Source organism: Haliotis cracherodii, unplaced genomic scaffold (genome assembly GCF_022045235.1).
Source record: "Haliotis cracherodii isolate W230 unplaced genomic scaffold, xgHalCrac1.p SCAF_10, whole genome shotgun sequence".
In the NCBI taxonomy this organism is placed as follows: Eukaryota; Metazoa; Mollusca; class Gastropoda; order Lepetellida; family Haliotidae; genus Haliotis; species Haliotis cracherodii.
In genome coordinates, this window is record NW_027266265.1 from 1,651,333 (window position 1) to 1,669,654 (window position 18,322).

At 43.0% G+C, this 18,322-nt stretch overlaps 1 protein-coding gene across 1 annotated transcript; it reads right to left on the reverse strand.

Moving 5' to 3' along the window:
• Window positions 1–633: 633 nt before the first annotated feature.
• Window positions 634–15,966, reverse strand: LOC139444907 (15-hydroxyprostaglandin dehydrogenase [NAD(+)]-like). The gene is made up of 7 exons (XM_071225915.1): window positions 15,797–15,966; window positions 9,510–9,633; window positions 7,182–7,294; window positions 5,630–5,726; window positions 3,953–4,029; window positions 3,299–3,435; window positions 634–742 (listed from the first exon to the last, which is right to left on the reverse strand). Exons 1-7 carry the CDS (start codon window positions 15,887–15,889, stop codon window positions 634–636), a joined length of 750 nt encoding a protein of 249 aa, XP_071082016.1. The 5' UTR covers window positions 15,890–15,966.
• Between the last annotated feature and the right edge of the window lie 2,356 nt (window positions 15,967–18,322).

The window sequence follows — 18,322 nt, forward strand, 5'->3', positions numbered from 1 at the left end:
CAAAAGAAATCTCCACAGCCATCTGGCTGTACATTTATTATTTATTTGCACTTTTCTCTGCTCTTGAACCGCCGTTGGTTGTTGGGAGAAAAAAATGAAGCGGAATCTGAATCCGGTAGACGAGAGCGACGCCACTGAAAAGAGTCCCAACCTGATTTTTGTTTCCATATTTCCCCTGTATGATCCCAATAGATATTCCTCTGCTTTAGCCTGTTGAAAACCTAACCATTTTATGATAAATCATTTTCCTATTTTGCAACCAACTTTTCATGTATTTTCTATAAGTCACCCAAAGAAGATGAAAGCCCATGTTACTACCTTTGCAAATATATGTGTTGTTATGTAGGATGATGTGATAGAGGAGTAATGAATTTACATGAACTCCGAATCTATCAGTTTCTCAAGTGGGAACTGGTTGTTTGTGGGGAAGGAAGTTTGAATGCTTGCATCCAGAAATGATTGACAATGTAATATTCATGGAAGACATGAAGAATACTTCTCCCATTTTGACTTATTTTTAACAACTAACTTTCTTTTATTGGCATATGTCAGTCTGAGAATAAATCTTTATTGGAAATCAATAAGTTTGATACATTCTCTAAACTGTTTAAATAAGTGTTGCTGTTCGTCTTTCTAATATTCGGCGTAAACTTTCCCCACTATTTGGCCCATCTTCAGCACAGCGCCATTCCTCGCGTCATCCTGCACCAGGTCCAGGAAGCCCTCGGCCACGTACTCCACGCTGCAACCAATCGGATCTCGTCACGTGTGTGAAGCCTCGGTTATCCAGTGTATTATATCTCCATTCTATTAATACAATAAATAGCCGAGACCCATTCGCCATCAAAGCGTTGTTATACGTCAGATTCAAATGGCATGATGAGCCGTCCAATCAAATTACTCTGGACGGCGACAGAAAATGTGTGGAAAGCTATTGGTAAGAGATTTGGAGATGTGACGTCACAAACGAAGTTATGGTAGCAGCTGTGTCCAGGGGATTCCCCGGAATACAGTGGAGATTTAACTGGATACACGAGGGAGCAATGAAGACGCCATTGAACTCCAAACAAAAGAATTTGGCAAAGGATTAGGTGTAATAAAATAAGTAGGCGAAACCTTGATACAGTTTCTGCGAAATAGTTACAATTACATTTTATAATACAACTCTCGGCCCATTCGCCACTAAACCTTCATTTACATTCCGGTTCTAAAGACAGAAGCTAAAAATACATGGAGTTTTCTGTATGAAATATGGCGAAATGATTTATATTTGGTAGAACTCGTCTTGTTACCCCTTGAACAGTCGGACGCCACAGGGATCCCATTTTCCCCTCTTAATACAAAACTATTTTCCAGCTTATAGTCATTGAAATCCTTGATTGATTCGCTGATGTATACACTCAAAGAAACGCGAAGGCTGTAACTGTAACTTTCAAAATCAGTTGCGTGGATGGAAGGATTCCATGTTTTAATGCTACAGGAAAATAAAGTCTACATGATTTGTTTTACTGATAAAGTGTCACAAAACGGTTTTATTGTTTTAATAGAGTAAAGATCGATGACATCTGACATTTTCATAATTCTTTTTTTTTTTTAAACTGAAAAGCAGTTTTCACGTGCATGTCATGGTAATTGTCACAAGTTTCCTGGGAAAGTTCATGACAGATGTCGTCTTCACAAATCATTCAGTTAATAAAGTGCAGTTTGAAAATCGTCATGCCAAGACTCAATGATAATGCCAAAAATGCGCTATTGGTAGACTTGGAAGTGGTGAATTGCAAGCTTCATGACTTTGGTCACTTTCCAAATGCGAGGGCGACTCCGCAATACCACAGCAGTCCACGGCCCCGTTCCACAAAGCGATCGTAGAGCTACGAGTGTCGTAGGTCTGTGTTAAAGTATGGGAGTTACGATCGTCTTAGCGGTAAGGCCTCTTTGTGGAACGGGCCCCAATGTCGCTACATCCGGGTCTTTCATTTTCGAATCAGGACACTGGGACGGACACTGCAACACAGGGCCCTGGTTTACATCCAATGTCTGCACAGTGCCGATATCCGACCAAGGAGGACCTACGTTGACGTAGCGTCAGGTGCAGTGACGAATCCCGTCTCCGTTAAAGGAGAGATGGGCGGATCTGTGTGTATCAGCGTCGGAATTACCGTCATGCCGGATGTAGCGTACAAGAAGTCGACAGATTCGGTGGAGGGAGTGCTATGTGCGGAGCCATCTCTCATGGATGAAGAACAGATCTTCATTTCCAGGGCAACAACTGTGCGTTATCGTGAACAGATCTTACTCCCTCACGCTATCTTGGCTCCGATGAACGCACAGGAACTCGTTATTGGTCAGTAAATAAAAATGTATACTCTCAATATATAAGCAGAGAAAAGGAGCGTCACTCGCCATTTTTATTTTATTTACATCGACATCCAGGTCGATTTTTTTATGAAACGCTTTTTGTCAAACATGTGTCTGACTGTAGATCGATAGACAGCTCATTTCTGTACATGTACAAGCCATTGAAATTCAATTAATGTCCATAACTTACCGAAATATCAATATTTATTCGCGAGCTGGAAATGTCACAATCTCATTAAAATCAGATCTTAGTTCTCGCTATCGCTAAGCAAAGATCTGAGGACATCCCATTCGGGGTCACGTCAGAACGACCTTTCATCCAACCAATCAGAGCGTCGCTTACCAGATCATGAAAGTGACAGTCGGATTGTGTTTTCTAATCATGCAACCACGATATATTTAACACGGGGTATTCCGAACGACAGTTACAGGTTTTATGATTATATCCATACAATATGTGTCATCTATAAGCCATTCCAGAATGTTCTTCTTATCTGTTTTAAAAAAAATAATCGAGAATACGTCAAAATATGTTTCGAAGCGTAGTCGTCAGTTTGAAACTAGTGTCGTAAAGCTGGAGAAAGCTGCCTTCTGATGTCGATTTCTTGTCAGTCATTTCATTGGTCGGTCAAAATTCGCGGAAGGTCGTTCTGACTTGACCCGTAATAGGATATCCTCAGTTCTTTGTTTAGCTGTAGCGAAAACTAAGATCTGATTTTAATGAGATTGGAAATGTCACGAAAAGCAAGCGGAAGTAGATCTCTGCTGCGGGCAGAATCAAACTAGTCAAATGATTGGCTGAAATTACGCCGTGCTCAAATATCAAACATATGAGCGCGAAATTTGAAGACGGTTATTTGGGGTATTTAATGAGATTTATATATAACAAAGAAATAAACGAAGAGTGGGAGTATGCATATATAAAATAAGGAACACTTACGACATTAGCCCGTGTTCATCGAGAAATGTCTTCAACTCCTCGCCAGCTTCACCCTCAGGAGGCACCATGGCCGTGTCCACAAAGGAAGGACACAACGCATTGACCCGCACTCCATTGTCTGTACACACAGGACTGGCCTGAAACAGTCAACACACCATCTACTTGGCCACACAAAGTATCAGAGTGGATTTCTTGTTCAGTTTGATTATGGTGCGCTGATATTTGTTTTCGGTTACTACAAAACAGGCAATATTATTCTGTGAAACGGGGAGACTAGTCTGTCTCCCAGACCCGAGAGAATAAATTAGAATTGAATCCAGTTCAAGTCTAAAATGATCTGGCAAGACTAGATTGCTTCAACTCAGAAAAAAGCATTGTTCTGGGCTCGATTCTGGTTGTTATGTTCGTAGATATATATAATTAAATATGATAATTATATTTCTGGGACTAAATGTCAGTCCAGAGGGAGACCTGGTGTGTAAAACCAGAGAACAAATGATGATGATTATTATTATCCCCCCCCCCCCCCCCCCCCCCCCCCCCCACACACACACACAATCTTTTGTCCAATTAACAAAAGTTCGAGAAAGAGGTCAGTGTAACAATTGTTGCGAGTCGTCTCAAGTATGCTGAGCCTATTTGTGGGATACTGACAGCCCAGCTCCTTGAGAATCCGATGACCCCATGTTTAGTGGCGCAGTACACGGGAGCTGTAGGCACCACCATCAGACCTGGGGAAGCAGAAACACGAGGTGTGTTGGTGTACAGGTAGCACGATACACAAGCATGGCAACAAACACGACAAAACATTTCCCCAATCACAAAAACTTCTGTTAAAAAGTCCATTGTATAATTCAGACTACATGATCAACATGTGTTTGTAACCATGACACTCCAGTGTTATTTACCTATACAGTAGAAACATGTTGGTGTTCATCTTCTTGAAACAACTTTTAGTAAAGATCATGTTTTCTCAAATTTTTTTGTCATGTCTTTACTGAAAGTGTCGTGGTCAGGGGTAAAGGGGGACACTGCTGCAAATTTCAAGCAGCACATGCGACAAACAGTACTGTGTGAGTTGTCTCCCCTGCTATGGACGCTGTGCTGACGATATCTCCCTGCTATGGACGCTGTGCTGACGATATCTCCCCTGCTATGGACGCTGTACTGACGATATCTCCCCTGCTATGGACGCTGTGCTGACGATATCTCCCCTGCTATGGACGCTGTGCTGACGATATCTCACCTGCTATGGACGCTGTGCTGACGATATCTCACCTGCGATGGACGCTGTGTTGACGATATCTCACCTGCTATGGACGCTGTGTTGACGATATCTCACCTGCTATGGACGCCGTGTTGACGATATCTCACCTGCTATGGACGCCGTGTTGACGATATCTTACCTGCTATGGACACCGTGTTGACGATATCTCACCCGCTATGCACGCTGTGCTGACGATATCTCCCCTGCTATGGACGCTGTGCTGACGTTATCTCACCTGCGATGGACGCTGTGTTGACGATATCTCACCTGCTATGGACGCTGTGTTGACGATATCTCACCTGCTATGGACGTCGTGTTGACGATATCTCACCTTCTATGGACGCCGTGTTGACGATATCTTACCTGCTATGGACGCCGTGTTGACGATATCTCACCTGCTATGGACACTGCGTCGACGATATCTCACCTGCTATGGACGCCGTGTTGACGATATCTTACCTGCTATGGACGCCGTGTTGACCTATCTCACCTGATATGGACGCCGTGTTGACGATATCTCTCCTACTATGGACGCCGTGTTGACGATATCTCACCTTCTATGGACACTGCGTCGACGATATCTCACCTGCTATGGACGCCGTGTTGACGATATCCCACCTTCTATAGACGATGTGTGGACTATATCTCACCTGCTATGGACGCCGTGTTGACGATATCTTACCTGCTATGGACGCCGTGTTGACCTATCTCACCTGATATGGACGCTGTGTTGACGATATCTCACCTGCTATGGACGCCGTGTTGACGATATCTTACCTACTATGGACGCCGTGTTGACGATATCTCACCTGCTATAGACGCTGCGTCGACGATATCTCACCTGCAATGGACGCCGTGTTGACGATATCTCACCTGCTATGGACGCCGTGTTGACGATATCTCACCTTCTATGGACGCCGTGTTGACGATATCTCACTGCTTTAGACGCCATGTTGACGATATCTGACCTGCTATAGATGCTGTGTTGACGATATCTGACCTGCTTTGGATTCCGTGTTAACAATATCTCACCTGCTATGGACGCCATGTTGACGGTATCTCACCTGCTATGGACGCCGTGTTGATGATAACTCCACCCCGGCCCCCTTTGTCCTGTCGCATCATGTCCAAGGCCAGGTTCGTCCCCCGGATTACGCCTTTCTGAAACATTTCATCATCTCACAGATGAAATCATCCTATGGACAAACGATGCAGCCGTCTAGGGTCTTTGCTCACAATACTTGCTACTGTCTTCGTCCAGGTACGCGATGTTTACTGTGAAACCTGTAGCCATGTTAATGAGTCAGATACCCCAAATCCGGGTGAAACCAAAATACCGATCGCTTCGACCGTCAAGGCAAGGGCATCATAGCTTAAGTACAAAAGACTCTTATTTGGACGTTCTTGTTTGTGCCGATGTTAATGCCAATGTTTATGACGATGTTTATGCCAATATTTATGCCAATGTTTATGTCAATGTTAATGACAATGTTTATGTCAATGTTTATGACGATGTATATGCTAATATGATTGCCGATGTTAATGCCGTTGTTTATGCCGATGTTTATGTCGATATTTATGCTAATAGCAATGCCGTTGTTAACGTCAATGTTTATGTCAATGAAAATGCCGATGTTCATCCTAATATCAATGCCGATGTTTGTGCCGTTGTTTACGTCAATGTTTATGTCAATGTTAATACCGATATTTATGCTAATATCAATGCCAATGTTTATTCCGATGTTTATGTCAATGTTTATGTCAATGTTTATGTCAATGTTTATGTCAATGTTTATGCCGACGTTTATGCCAATGTTTATGTCAATGTTTATGCCGATGTTTATGCCAATGTTTATGCCAATGTTTATGCGATGCTTATGCCAATGTTTATGCCAATGTTTATGCCAATGTTTATGTCAATGTTTATGTCATGTTTATGCCAATGTTTATGCGATGCTTATGCCAATGTTTATGCCAATGTTTATGCCAATGTTTATGCGGATGTCTGACACACAGCCCATGTCCATTTCCTCCATCTATGTGTCCACATATATTTCAGTGTAGCTCTTGTTCGTGTGAATGATAATGTTCCGTTCGCTATCGATGTATGCTTCTGTGTGCATGTCAATGGCAGTCTACATGTCCGTGGAAGACGATATCTGAGCATGATAATGCCATGAACTACCTGTATCAATCTACGTGAATACATCTAATGAATGAAAATCCTCAAATCGAACGACGCCCTTTAAAACGACAAAACATCCACAAAGCAAGAGCATCAGATGTTTTCTCGGAGGTAAAGTGATGAGCATGAGACGTGTTCTACAAGCTGTGTTTGTTTGTTTGTTGCTTAACGCAATATTCCAGATATATGACGGCGGTCTGTAAATAGTCTTGACCAGATAATCCAGTGATTGACATCATGAGCATCTACCCAAATGGGATACGATGACATGCATCAACCAAGACAGCGAGCCTGACCACCCGATCCCGTTAGTCGCCTCTTACGACAAGCATAGTCACCTTTTACGGCAAGCATGGGTTGCTGAAGACCTATTCTATCCCGGATCTTCACAGGTCTCCACAAGAGATGACAATCAAAAAACGTGGACTGACCAGGTTGACGTCGACGGCCTTCTCCCAGAGGTCACTGGTCTCCCCAATGATGCCGGCGTTGTTGGACATGATGTCCAGCCCCCCGAACCTTGAACGCACCTGCTGGAACGTCGCTGAAACACGCGGGATGCTGAGGGCATGAATGTGGAAGAATATAAAAGATTCCATTTGGAATGGAGGTATGACGTCAAAATGTCAACATGACCACCTCGTGATGAACTTCCCCACTGCGAATGTACACCAGTTTAAAATAGGAAAGCTAATTGTAGACTTTCTATTTGAGCCAGTACGCATTAAAACCGCATGGAAGTAGCCTTGTGTGCCTGGACAGGTATTGGTAAGCTCTAAAGACATTTATCCATGTTAAGTTCTCAATAAATTATATTGCATCACAATTACCTCTAACTGTCCACCCGAGAAGATATAGCTGGAATACTGCTGAGTGCGGCGTTAAACACCAAACAACCAAACCTAAGTGCAAGTAATATTCTAGAAAACGTGTGACCGAACTTCACTGTTATCTATGTTCATGCCCAAGAAACAAAATGGTCATGTCTTTACCAGAACAAAAAAACTGTTTTATACAATTAACGAGAGAGTCTCTCCTTACCACGTTGGTGACGTAAATAGTTGGTTCATCGGATGAATAATGTCGGCCACGAAGAAGATCAATAACAAATGTCAGAAACCAAAATAGTTAAAGTATGTTAAATATTTTAGCCTTATACTGGTTCTCCGGATGTGAATATTCTGTAGCATCGCTACATTGCACAACTGACGATAACGAGTCACACCTGTTTCAAAAGGCTATTTGTATAGTATTTCAGTATGGCCTGGTCTATGTAGCTCTATAAAGAGAATTAACTTTATTTAACGTCGGATAACGTACCGATAAAGCTCTTTTTTCCGACAAATAGTTAAAACGAGGCTCACTAGCTCATCATCAGCATTCTTAACTGCATTGCATAGAATACATACATTGTCAAATGTCGGACAATATCAATGTTATCAACAGACATGTAACATTTTATTTCTGTAAAGTAAGATGAACAGAGTATTTCTTTTGAAGATACATTTGACGCACAAAGTGATACTCATTTTCTATGTATCCAGAATTAACATATTTTACAGATTCTTTCTTCCTTTGTGTTTTTAATATATCGACCTGTTTCTATGTATACTTTATGGAAACTGCATCGGCACTTAGCTAACGCTTGGCAAAACTTAGTTAAATATGGCTCAACATGGAAAGATGTGTTAAACAATGAATAGGACAATGTGTCCTGTTAATGAGGCATGCCAGTCTTGTTCATAAATACATTTTAGTCGTGTCATAAACTCTGTTATAAAACTAGCAACAGACTTTTGTGGTTTTCACAAATAACACTAAAACCTACCCGATACAATACATTTTTGAGTTTTGAAGCCCAATTAATTTTACCCTGGAAACACATCTAACAACATCATATTTAAACATTTTTGTGGCAAACGTAATTCTGTCATACATACAATTATATACTAGTATTTAATGCAACGTTATAAGAATAAATATAAATTAGGCATCTTTGACGTGCGCCACGAACACCATGGTTAGAAGTGGGCATCAACACCAAGACAAGACTTGCAGGCAACCATATTAACAATTTCTAGTTTTGAATTACAAGCAATACCTATGTCCATACCTCAGCCCCATACGTCCCCTCATGCCCCCATGGCCTTAAGACGACCACAATGTTGAAAAACTGTGCCATCATTTAGAAGAAGGCACGACAGGGGAGAACAGTCGTCATTATGAACGAAACGAATGGCTCGCTCCTGAAGGTTTTCTAATTTGACAGAGCTGGACTTGTTACAGAAGTGCCAAATAAGGGGGCAATAGCTTGAATTAGAAATATTAAAAGATTGTAGATGACCATTTTACCCTCTCTGGTGAGATAAACCATTGTGTGACCACCTAGCGACTGTTTGTTATATTTGTTTGTTTGTTTGTTATTTAACGCCCAACTCATCAATATTCCAGCTATATGACGGCGGTCTGTCAAATAATAGAGTCTGGACCAGGCAATCTAGTGATTGACATCATGAGCATCGATCCACGCAGGTGGAATACGATGACATGCATCAAGCAAGTCAGCGATCCTGACCACCCAATCCCTTTAGTCGCCTCTTACGACAAGCATAGTCGACTTTTCCGGCAAGTATGGGTTGCTGAAGACCTATTCTATCCCGGATCTTCACGGGTAGAACACGCGTAGAACAGCATTCTCCAACTCCGTGTCTGTGCAACATTCCCCCTCTCTCGCCCTTTCTCAATCGTTCTCATCTTACCCTCCATGTCGGCCTGTGAAGTGACGTCCGTCTTAACGAAGAGCACGTTGTCTTCACCATACTTGTCTTGGAACTCTTTAAGCGTCGCTTCTCCCGTCTCCGAGTTGACATCAGAAATTACAACCTTCAGAAGTCAGAACAAATACCAACCCTCAAAAGTCAGAATATATAACAACCCTCAAAAGTCAGAATAAATACCAACACTCAGAAGTCAGAATAAATACCAACACTCAGAAATCAGAATAAATAACAACACTCAGAAGTCAGAATAAATAACAACCCTCACACGTCAGAATACATAGCAACCTTCATAACAACAATGTAATTAATAATTGTAAATAGAAGCGATAAATCCTTTTCCATTGTCATAAACAATCACTAAACAAGGCAGAGTCAACTGTACGATTCCGACTATATCACAGGCATGTCGTTATGAGTCACTATCAAATGATGACACCAGGTGTTCGCCACAGAAATAGTACATACACAACTAGCTAACAATTAGAATTAGTGCACGAGGAAACTACATCAAAAATATATTCATAGAATGAATGACAGTTCCTAGTAATGGATAGTATGCAGAAACTCTCTCTCTCTCTCTCTCTCTCTCTCTCTCTCTCTCTCTCTCTCTCTCACACACAGACACATACACACATATACACACACAAAGACAAACACACATACATACGCACACACAAAGACAAAGACAAACACATATACGCATACACACAAAGACAAACACACACATACATACACACACATGCATACACACACACGTACACACACACACACGTACACACACACACACACACACACACACACACACACACACACACACACACACACACACACAAACACACACACACACACACACACACACACACACAAACACACACACAAACACACGTACACACACACACATGGCATGACTACCGCTTTATTCAACAACCATGTACCTTTACCACTTAACGTTACTTCAAAAGACCTTTACGTGACTCTTTTAAGTTGGTCATGCCAACTCCATCTATATGTATAAACCGTCAAACGTCGATTATCCACCGAAACAGATTTTGTGGGCGTAAAAATGCAAAATGTGCGCTTGGAATACACAAAGCTACTTCGAGTTTGACACTCGAGTGAATGTATTCAAATTTTGTCGACCTCGCATCGTAGGATTTGAGGATGTCGACTACGGCGACACATAAGAGAAGGGTTTATTAACTATTATATATTTTCAAACATCTGCATACACCTTAAATATTGAGAAAATAATATGTATAGTGTTGGGTTACATTACGTCACCTATATGGATATACAGATTCCAAATACAAAACAAATACGACGATAATTAGAAAATTAGTAATCAGATAAACCTTTGATGAGAAATATAAGATTGGCATATATGTCCATGTTCAGGGCTCTACATTTCCTATTCACCTTGTCAGCATGTAGAGAAGCCGAACAAGCCAATGATAAAATACTCCTGACGGAACTTGGCGCACGTGCACCACGAACACCCACTGAACCCACAGTGTTCTGGTTCCCTTCAACACAGCGTGGATCTTTGAGGTTTGGGATCTGTTTAATGTCTGCAATTTTGCTACGATGGTAGATACGCTCCTGTCCCGTAGACACTATACAATTACCCAGTAAATAGACAACAGAGACCTTGTGTCAGGAGTACAACTCTTCACCTCATCGTCTGGAGAGAGATATAAGACTCTGATTATTAATTCCTTGTCAAGGGTTTGAATGGGCCTGAAGTAGACAGCCAAACAAACAGGAGATGTAGCTTGGGTGAAGATATCACTGCGATGAAATTGCATCACAATGCTTTGGAGACCATTGTGACGTCACTGGTTACCATGAAGTCACAATCAAATGACATCACTAATGGCTCTGCTACTGAAGCTGTTAGCAGTACTTTTTACTCTTAAGACACTGCTTATTACTGTCTACAATCTGAAAACGTTGGAAGAATGATGTTGCATGATAAATAAAATCTCACCCTCGTGTTTCTTTTATTATCAAATTTATCAACACTCGGCAAGCCTCGGAGTTTTTCCCTTTTATCAATTCGTGTTGATATATTTGATATCAAAAGACACTCGGGTGAGATGCTCTATATCGACCGAGTCTGAAGAGAACACTATATCGCCCCCGTAAGGATAAGAAATTTATGGATGAACAACTTCTTTATTACAATTAAGAGCGACGTTTCGGTGTAGGTTCTAACACCGTTATCAAGCAAGCACTTCACTTGCTTGATAACGGTGTTAGAACCTACACCGAAACGTCGCTCTCAATTGTAATAAAGAAGTTGTTCATCCATAAATTTCTTATCCTTACTTAGTACTCCAACTTCTAAATGCCTATCAAAGAAGTTATATCGCCCGAGTCTAAAGAGAACAGTCACTATATCGCCCGAGTCTAAACAGAACACTATATCGCCCAAGTCTAAAGAGAACACTATATCGCCCGAGTCTAAAGAGAACACTATATCGCCCGAGTCTAAAGAGAACACTATATCGCCCGAGTCTAAAGAGAACACTATATCGCCCGAGTCTAAAGAGAACACTATATCGCCCGAGTCTAAAGAGAACACTATATCGCCCGAGTCTAAAGAGAACACTATTTGAGCCGAGTTAATTCCCCCGTATTAGATATACTAGGGACAAGATAACGATACTGTTCGTCTCTGTGTACGTCACTAAACATAAATAAACGTCGCGATATACCGGGATTTTACTGTAGTGCCTCAAAAGCAAGTTGTTTAATCGACCAGATTTATAGGGGCGGTCTGTAAATAAACGAGACAATGAAATTAGGTAAGGTGAGGTGAAATGGGGTTAAGCTTCGCGTCCAAGGTTATTGCACTTTTACAGCGACGCACAGACACAGCGCCAGACAGGGTCAGAGAAAGTACCATCTTTTAACGTCTTTTGGTATGACGCGGCCAGGGATCGAACTCCGGACCTTCCGCTCTCCATGCAGGCGCCCTATCTACGAGGCCAAGGAGGCGGTAACAAGTCAAAGGTTGACACCAAGAAGAAGTAATTTCTCTTAGCTACATTAATTTGTAGATTGCACCTGAGGGATTGAAACATATATATCTTGGCCGCGTATAACAAAACAATAAAGCGCTAAGACTGCCATAGCTGCCACCCTCACAGGCATAAATACGGCAGTCTCAGCGTCTGAGGTCGCTGTGTTGGACGCCTTAGTTATCAGAGGGGTAGGGTATGGCGTATCGTTTTGTTCCAAAGCTCCCGATCCGCACCGTATATACAACGCTATCATATACCACACGACGCAGAGGTGTAGGTGGGACACACTCCCCAGTCAACGCTCCAGATAACAAACACAGACCCCAGAACCTGCGACCTGAATCCAAGCTTGGTATATGACCTTCCAACACAGGACTTTAATCATACCCGTCTCATGACGTCAGCGAAATACTCAACACACCTCAACACACATTCGCTGTGTTGCACATAATTAGAAATATCGATATATTCTGTATGATTGTAAATATCGATATGTTCTATGTGATTGTAAATATCTACATGTACATATTCTATGTGATTGTAAATATCTGCATATTCTATTTGATTGTAAATATCGATTTGTTGTATGGGATTCTAAATATCTAAATGTTCTGTATGATTGTAAATATCTACATATTCTATATGATTGCAAATATCAACATGTTCTATGTGATATTAAATATCGATATGTTGTATGGGATTGTAAATATCGATATGTTCAGTACGATTGTAAATATCGATATGTTCTGTATGATTGTAAATATCTACATGTTCTATGCGATATTAAATAACTAAATGTTATATGAGATTGTAAATAGTTACATATTCTATATGATTGTAAATATCGACATGTTCTATGTGATATTAAATATCGATATGTTGTATGAGATTCTAAATATCGATATGTTCTGTATGATTGTAATACCTATATGTTCTGTATGATAGTAAATATCGATATGTTCTGTATGATTGTAAATATCGATATATTCTGTATAATTGTAAATATCGATATGTTCTGTATGATTGTAAATTGTAAAGCTTCATACTCTATCAATATGATGGCTACAGGCGAGACACTTGTACTATGTTTTGACACAAGGGTTTGAACTGGGCAGAGTCAACAAAAACACATGATACGTTGATATGAGAGGTGTCTGACAACCCCGTCTGCATCTGATGGTGTATTAGCGAACGCTCGATGTCGCATCCTACAAGCTAGGCAATACACAAACACGACGTCTCCTCTGCATGATGGCTGCCCGACATCCCGAAACATGAATGACATCACCGACATTATACACTGCTGCATGATGGCTGCCCGACATCCCGAAACATGAATGACATCACCGACGTAATACACTGCTACATGATGGCCTGCCCGACATCCCGAAACATGAATGAAATCACCGACGTAATACACGGCTGTATGATGGCCTGCCCGACATCCCGAAACATGAATGACATCACCGAAGCCATACACTGCTGTATGATGGCTGCCCGACATCCCGAAACATGAATGACATCACCGACGTAATACACTGCTGCATGATGGCCTGCCCGACATCCCGAAACATGAATGACATCACCGACGTAATACACTGCTGCATGATGGCTGCCCGACATCCCGAAACATGAATGACATCACCGAAGCCATTCACTGCTGTATGATGGCCTGCCCGACATCCCGAAACATGAATGACATCACCGAAGCCATTCAAAGCTGTATGATGGCTGCCCGACATCCCGAAACATGAATGACATCACCGACGTAATACACTGCTGCATGATGGCTGCCCGACATCCCGAAACATGAATGGCATCACCGACGTAATACACGGCTGTATGATGGCCTGCCCGACATCCCAAATCATGAATGACATCACCGACGTAATACACTGCTGTATGATGGCCTGCCCGACATCCCGAAATATGAATGACATCACCGAAGCCATACACGGCTGTATGATGGCTGCCCGACATCCCGAAACATGAATGACATCACCGACGTAATACACGGCTGTATGATGGCCTGCCCGACATCCCGAAACATGAATGACATCACCGACGTAATACACTGCTGCATGATGGCCTGCCCGACATCCCGAAACATGAATGAAATCACCGACGTAATACACGGCTGTATGATGGCCTGCCCGACATCCCGAAACATGAATGACATCACCGAAGCCATACACTGCTGTATGATGGCTGCCCGACATCCCGAAACATGAATGACATCACCGAAGCAATTCACTGCTGTATGATGGCCTGCCCGACATCCCGAAACATGAATGACATCACCGAAGCCATTCACTGCTGTATGATGGCTGCCCGACATCCCGAAACATGAATGACATCACCGACGTAATACACTGCTGCATGACGGCTGCCCGACATCCCGAAACATGAATGACATCACCGACGTAATACACTGCTGCATGATGGCTGCCCGACATCCCGAAACATGAATGACATCACCGACGTTATACACTGCTGCATGATGGCTGCCCGACATCCCGAAACATGAATGACATCACCGAAGCCATACACTGCTGCATGATGGCCTGCCCGACATCCCGAAACATGAATGACATCACCGACGTAATACACTGCTGTATGATGGCCTGCCCGACATCCCGAAACATGAATGACATCACCGACGTAATACACTGCTGCATGATGGCCTGCCCGACATCCCGAAACATGAATGACATCACCGACGTAATACACTGCTGCATGATGGCTGCCCGACATCCCGAAACACGAATGACATCACCGAAGCCATACACGGCTGTATGATGGCTGCCCGACATCCCGAAACATGAATGACATCACCGACGTAATACACTGCTGCATGATGGCTGCCCGACATCCCGAAACATGAATGACATCACCGACGTAATACACTGCTGCATGATGGCTGCCCGACATCCCGAAACATGAATGGCATCACCGACGTAATACACGGCTGTATGATGGCCTGCCCGACATCCCAAATCATGAATGACATCACCGACGTAATACACTGCTGTATGATGGCCTGCCCGACATCCCAAATCATGAATGACATCACCGACGTAATACACGGCTGTATGATGGCCTGCCCGACATCCCGAAACATGAATGACATCACCGAAGCCATACACGGCTGTATGATGGCTGCCCGACATCCCGAAACATGAATGACATCACCGACGTAATACACGGCTGTATGATGGACACAAATACACCACACCGTACCTTTGCACCATTCTCTAACAGTGACGCAGCGAACGCCTTCCCCAGACCCTGTGCGGCTCCCGTAACCAAGGCGACCTTCCCGCTGACTTTCATCGTGTGCTGTTGTTGTGGTGTATGCTCAACGTCAGATCTATGTTCTAAACAGGCTGTTTCTATTTGCAACACTAGGCTTGTGGATTTAACAACATAGTATTGTGCAACAGCATTCCAGCATTCCTGAATCAGAATGCCTGTTGGTTGTCATCCAGGTCAAGGCAGGTACATAGAGGGCTATCGGGGTGATGTCCGCTGAAAGGTCTGACCGGCCGGGTTACTCGAAGCTGATAACGGAACACTAAACCGAAACATACATTACTTATCACCACATGCTATATATAAACATGTATGTTGTCTAACTGAATCGGGAAAAGTGAATAAGCAAAATGACGTTAAGATAAATGTATTTGTTTTCACGAACATGTAGTATCATCACTATCATTGTGATATATGGATACACACTAATGAGAGAGTGACTGTTGTACGCCGCTTTTGGCAATATTCCTGTAGTATCACGGCGGGGGACACCAGAAATAGGCTTCGCATGTTGTACCAACGTGGGGAATCGAACCCGGGTCTTCAGCGTGACGAGCGAACGCTTTAACCACTAGGCTACCCCACCGCCCCACACACTAATGATAACGTTGGAATCGTACAGTGTATTTGGTTGATTATGGATGTGCGTGTCTAGTGAATAGTCCCTATGTCGGTCAGCCTGCATGAACCTGTCTCCCTTGTTGCGAGTTAGTGTCGCAACCTTCTTTGTGTCAGCTCGAGTTCGACTTGCAGACCGAACAGTTGATATTCCTAACTAACGATCACCACAACATATGTGCTAGAGTCAGATATTTGCTGAAGTGAAGGACAAACAGTCGTCAAAACGAGAGAATGAACAAGTCGAAAGTATTATTTCCACTTGTCTCAAGTACTTTCTATGAATATAAAGAAAGCCCTTCCATAATTGTATTGTAGTATTAACTGTTATGGTTAATCTTTGAGACAAGAATTTGGTTGTAAAAGTTCCCAGCAATATATCTCGCTTTGAACGGATTTTATGGGGCTTTGGAAAACCCCCAAATATGTTTCAATTTAAAGAACTTTTTAATTTAAAAAAAATAAATGTTATTAAGAAACTCTGTACATTATGTAATGTCATTATGGAAACTGTAAAATCTTCCATGTAAACCAAGCCGCCATCTTATGTATTTGTACCTCACCGAGGATCCCGGCCTGAGAGTAAATCAAGTTCTGTTCTGTTCTGGAACTCGCCACAAAAGGGGATGGACATGTCTTCAGGTTTTAGAGGTGATTTAAATGTCGATTGGGCTATGCGTTGTTTGGGCTCCCTTCTTCCTCGGTTACCCTTGACAAGACAATGTAGTGATGCTAACAATGGGAGGCTTTGTCAGGGTCAACGGCTGCAGGGCGGCCAGACTTCCATAGCAACAGTCCCACCCTCCAAGCCACGGTAATAGACCACCTCTTGTACCTCCTTTCGCCCTTAAAGGTCAACCACCGCCATGCCAGCATCCACGGTTATATACCACCACCTGTACCTCCTTTCGCCATTAAAGGTCAACCACCGCCATGCCAGCATCCACGGTTATATACCACCACCTGTACCTCCTTTCGCCATTAAAGGTCAACCACCGCCATGCCAGCATCCACGGTTATGTACCACCCCCTGTACCTCCTTTCACCATTAAAGGTCAACCACCGCCATGCCAGCATCCACGGTTATATACCACCTCCTGTACCTCCTTTCTCCATTAAAGGTCAACCACCGGCATCCTTCCATCCACGGTTATATACCTCCTTTCTCCATTAAAGGTCAACCACCGCCATCCTTCCATCCACGGTTATATACCACCACCTGTACCTCCTTTCTCCATTAAAGGTCAACCACCGCCATGCCAGCATCCACGGTTATATACCACCTCCTGTACCTCCTTTCTCCATTAAAGGTCAACAACCGCCATGCCAGCATCCACGATAACAGACCACCACCTGTACCTCCTTTCTCCATTAAAGGTCAACCACCGCCATGCCAGCATCCACGATAACAGACCACCACCTGTACCTCCTTTCTCCATTAAAGGTCAACCACCGCCATGCCAGCATCCACGATAACAGACCACCACCTGTACCTCCTTTCTCCATTAAAGGTCAACCACCGCCATCCTTCCATCCACGGTTATATACCACCACCTGTACCTCCTTTCTCCATTAAAGGTCAACCACCGCCATCCTTCCATCCACGGTTATATACCACCACCTGTACCTCCTTTCTCCATTAAAGGTCAACCACCGCCATCCTTCCATCCACGGTTATATACCACCTCCTGTACCTCCTTTCTCCATTAAAGGTCAACCATCGCCATCCTTCCATCCACGGTTATATACCACCTCCTGTACCTCCTTTCTCCATTAAAGGTCAACCATCGCCATCCTTCCATCCACGGTTATATACCACCACCTGTGCCTCCTTTC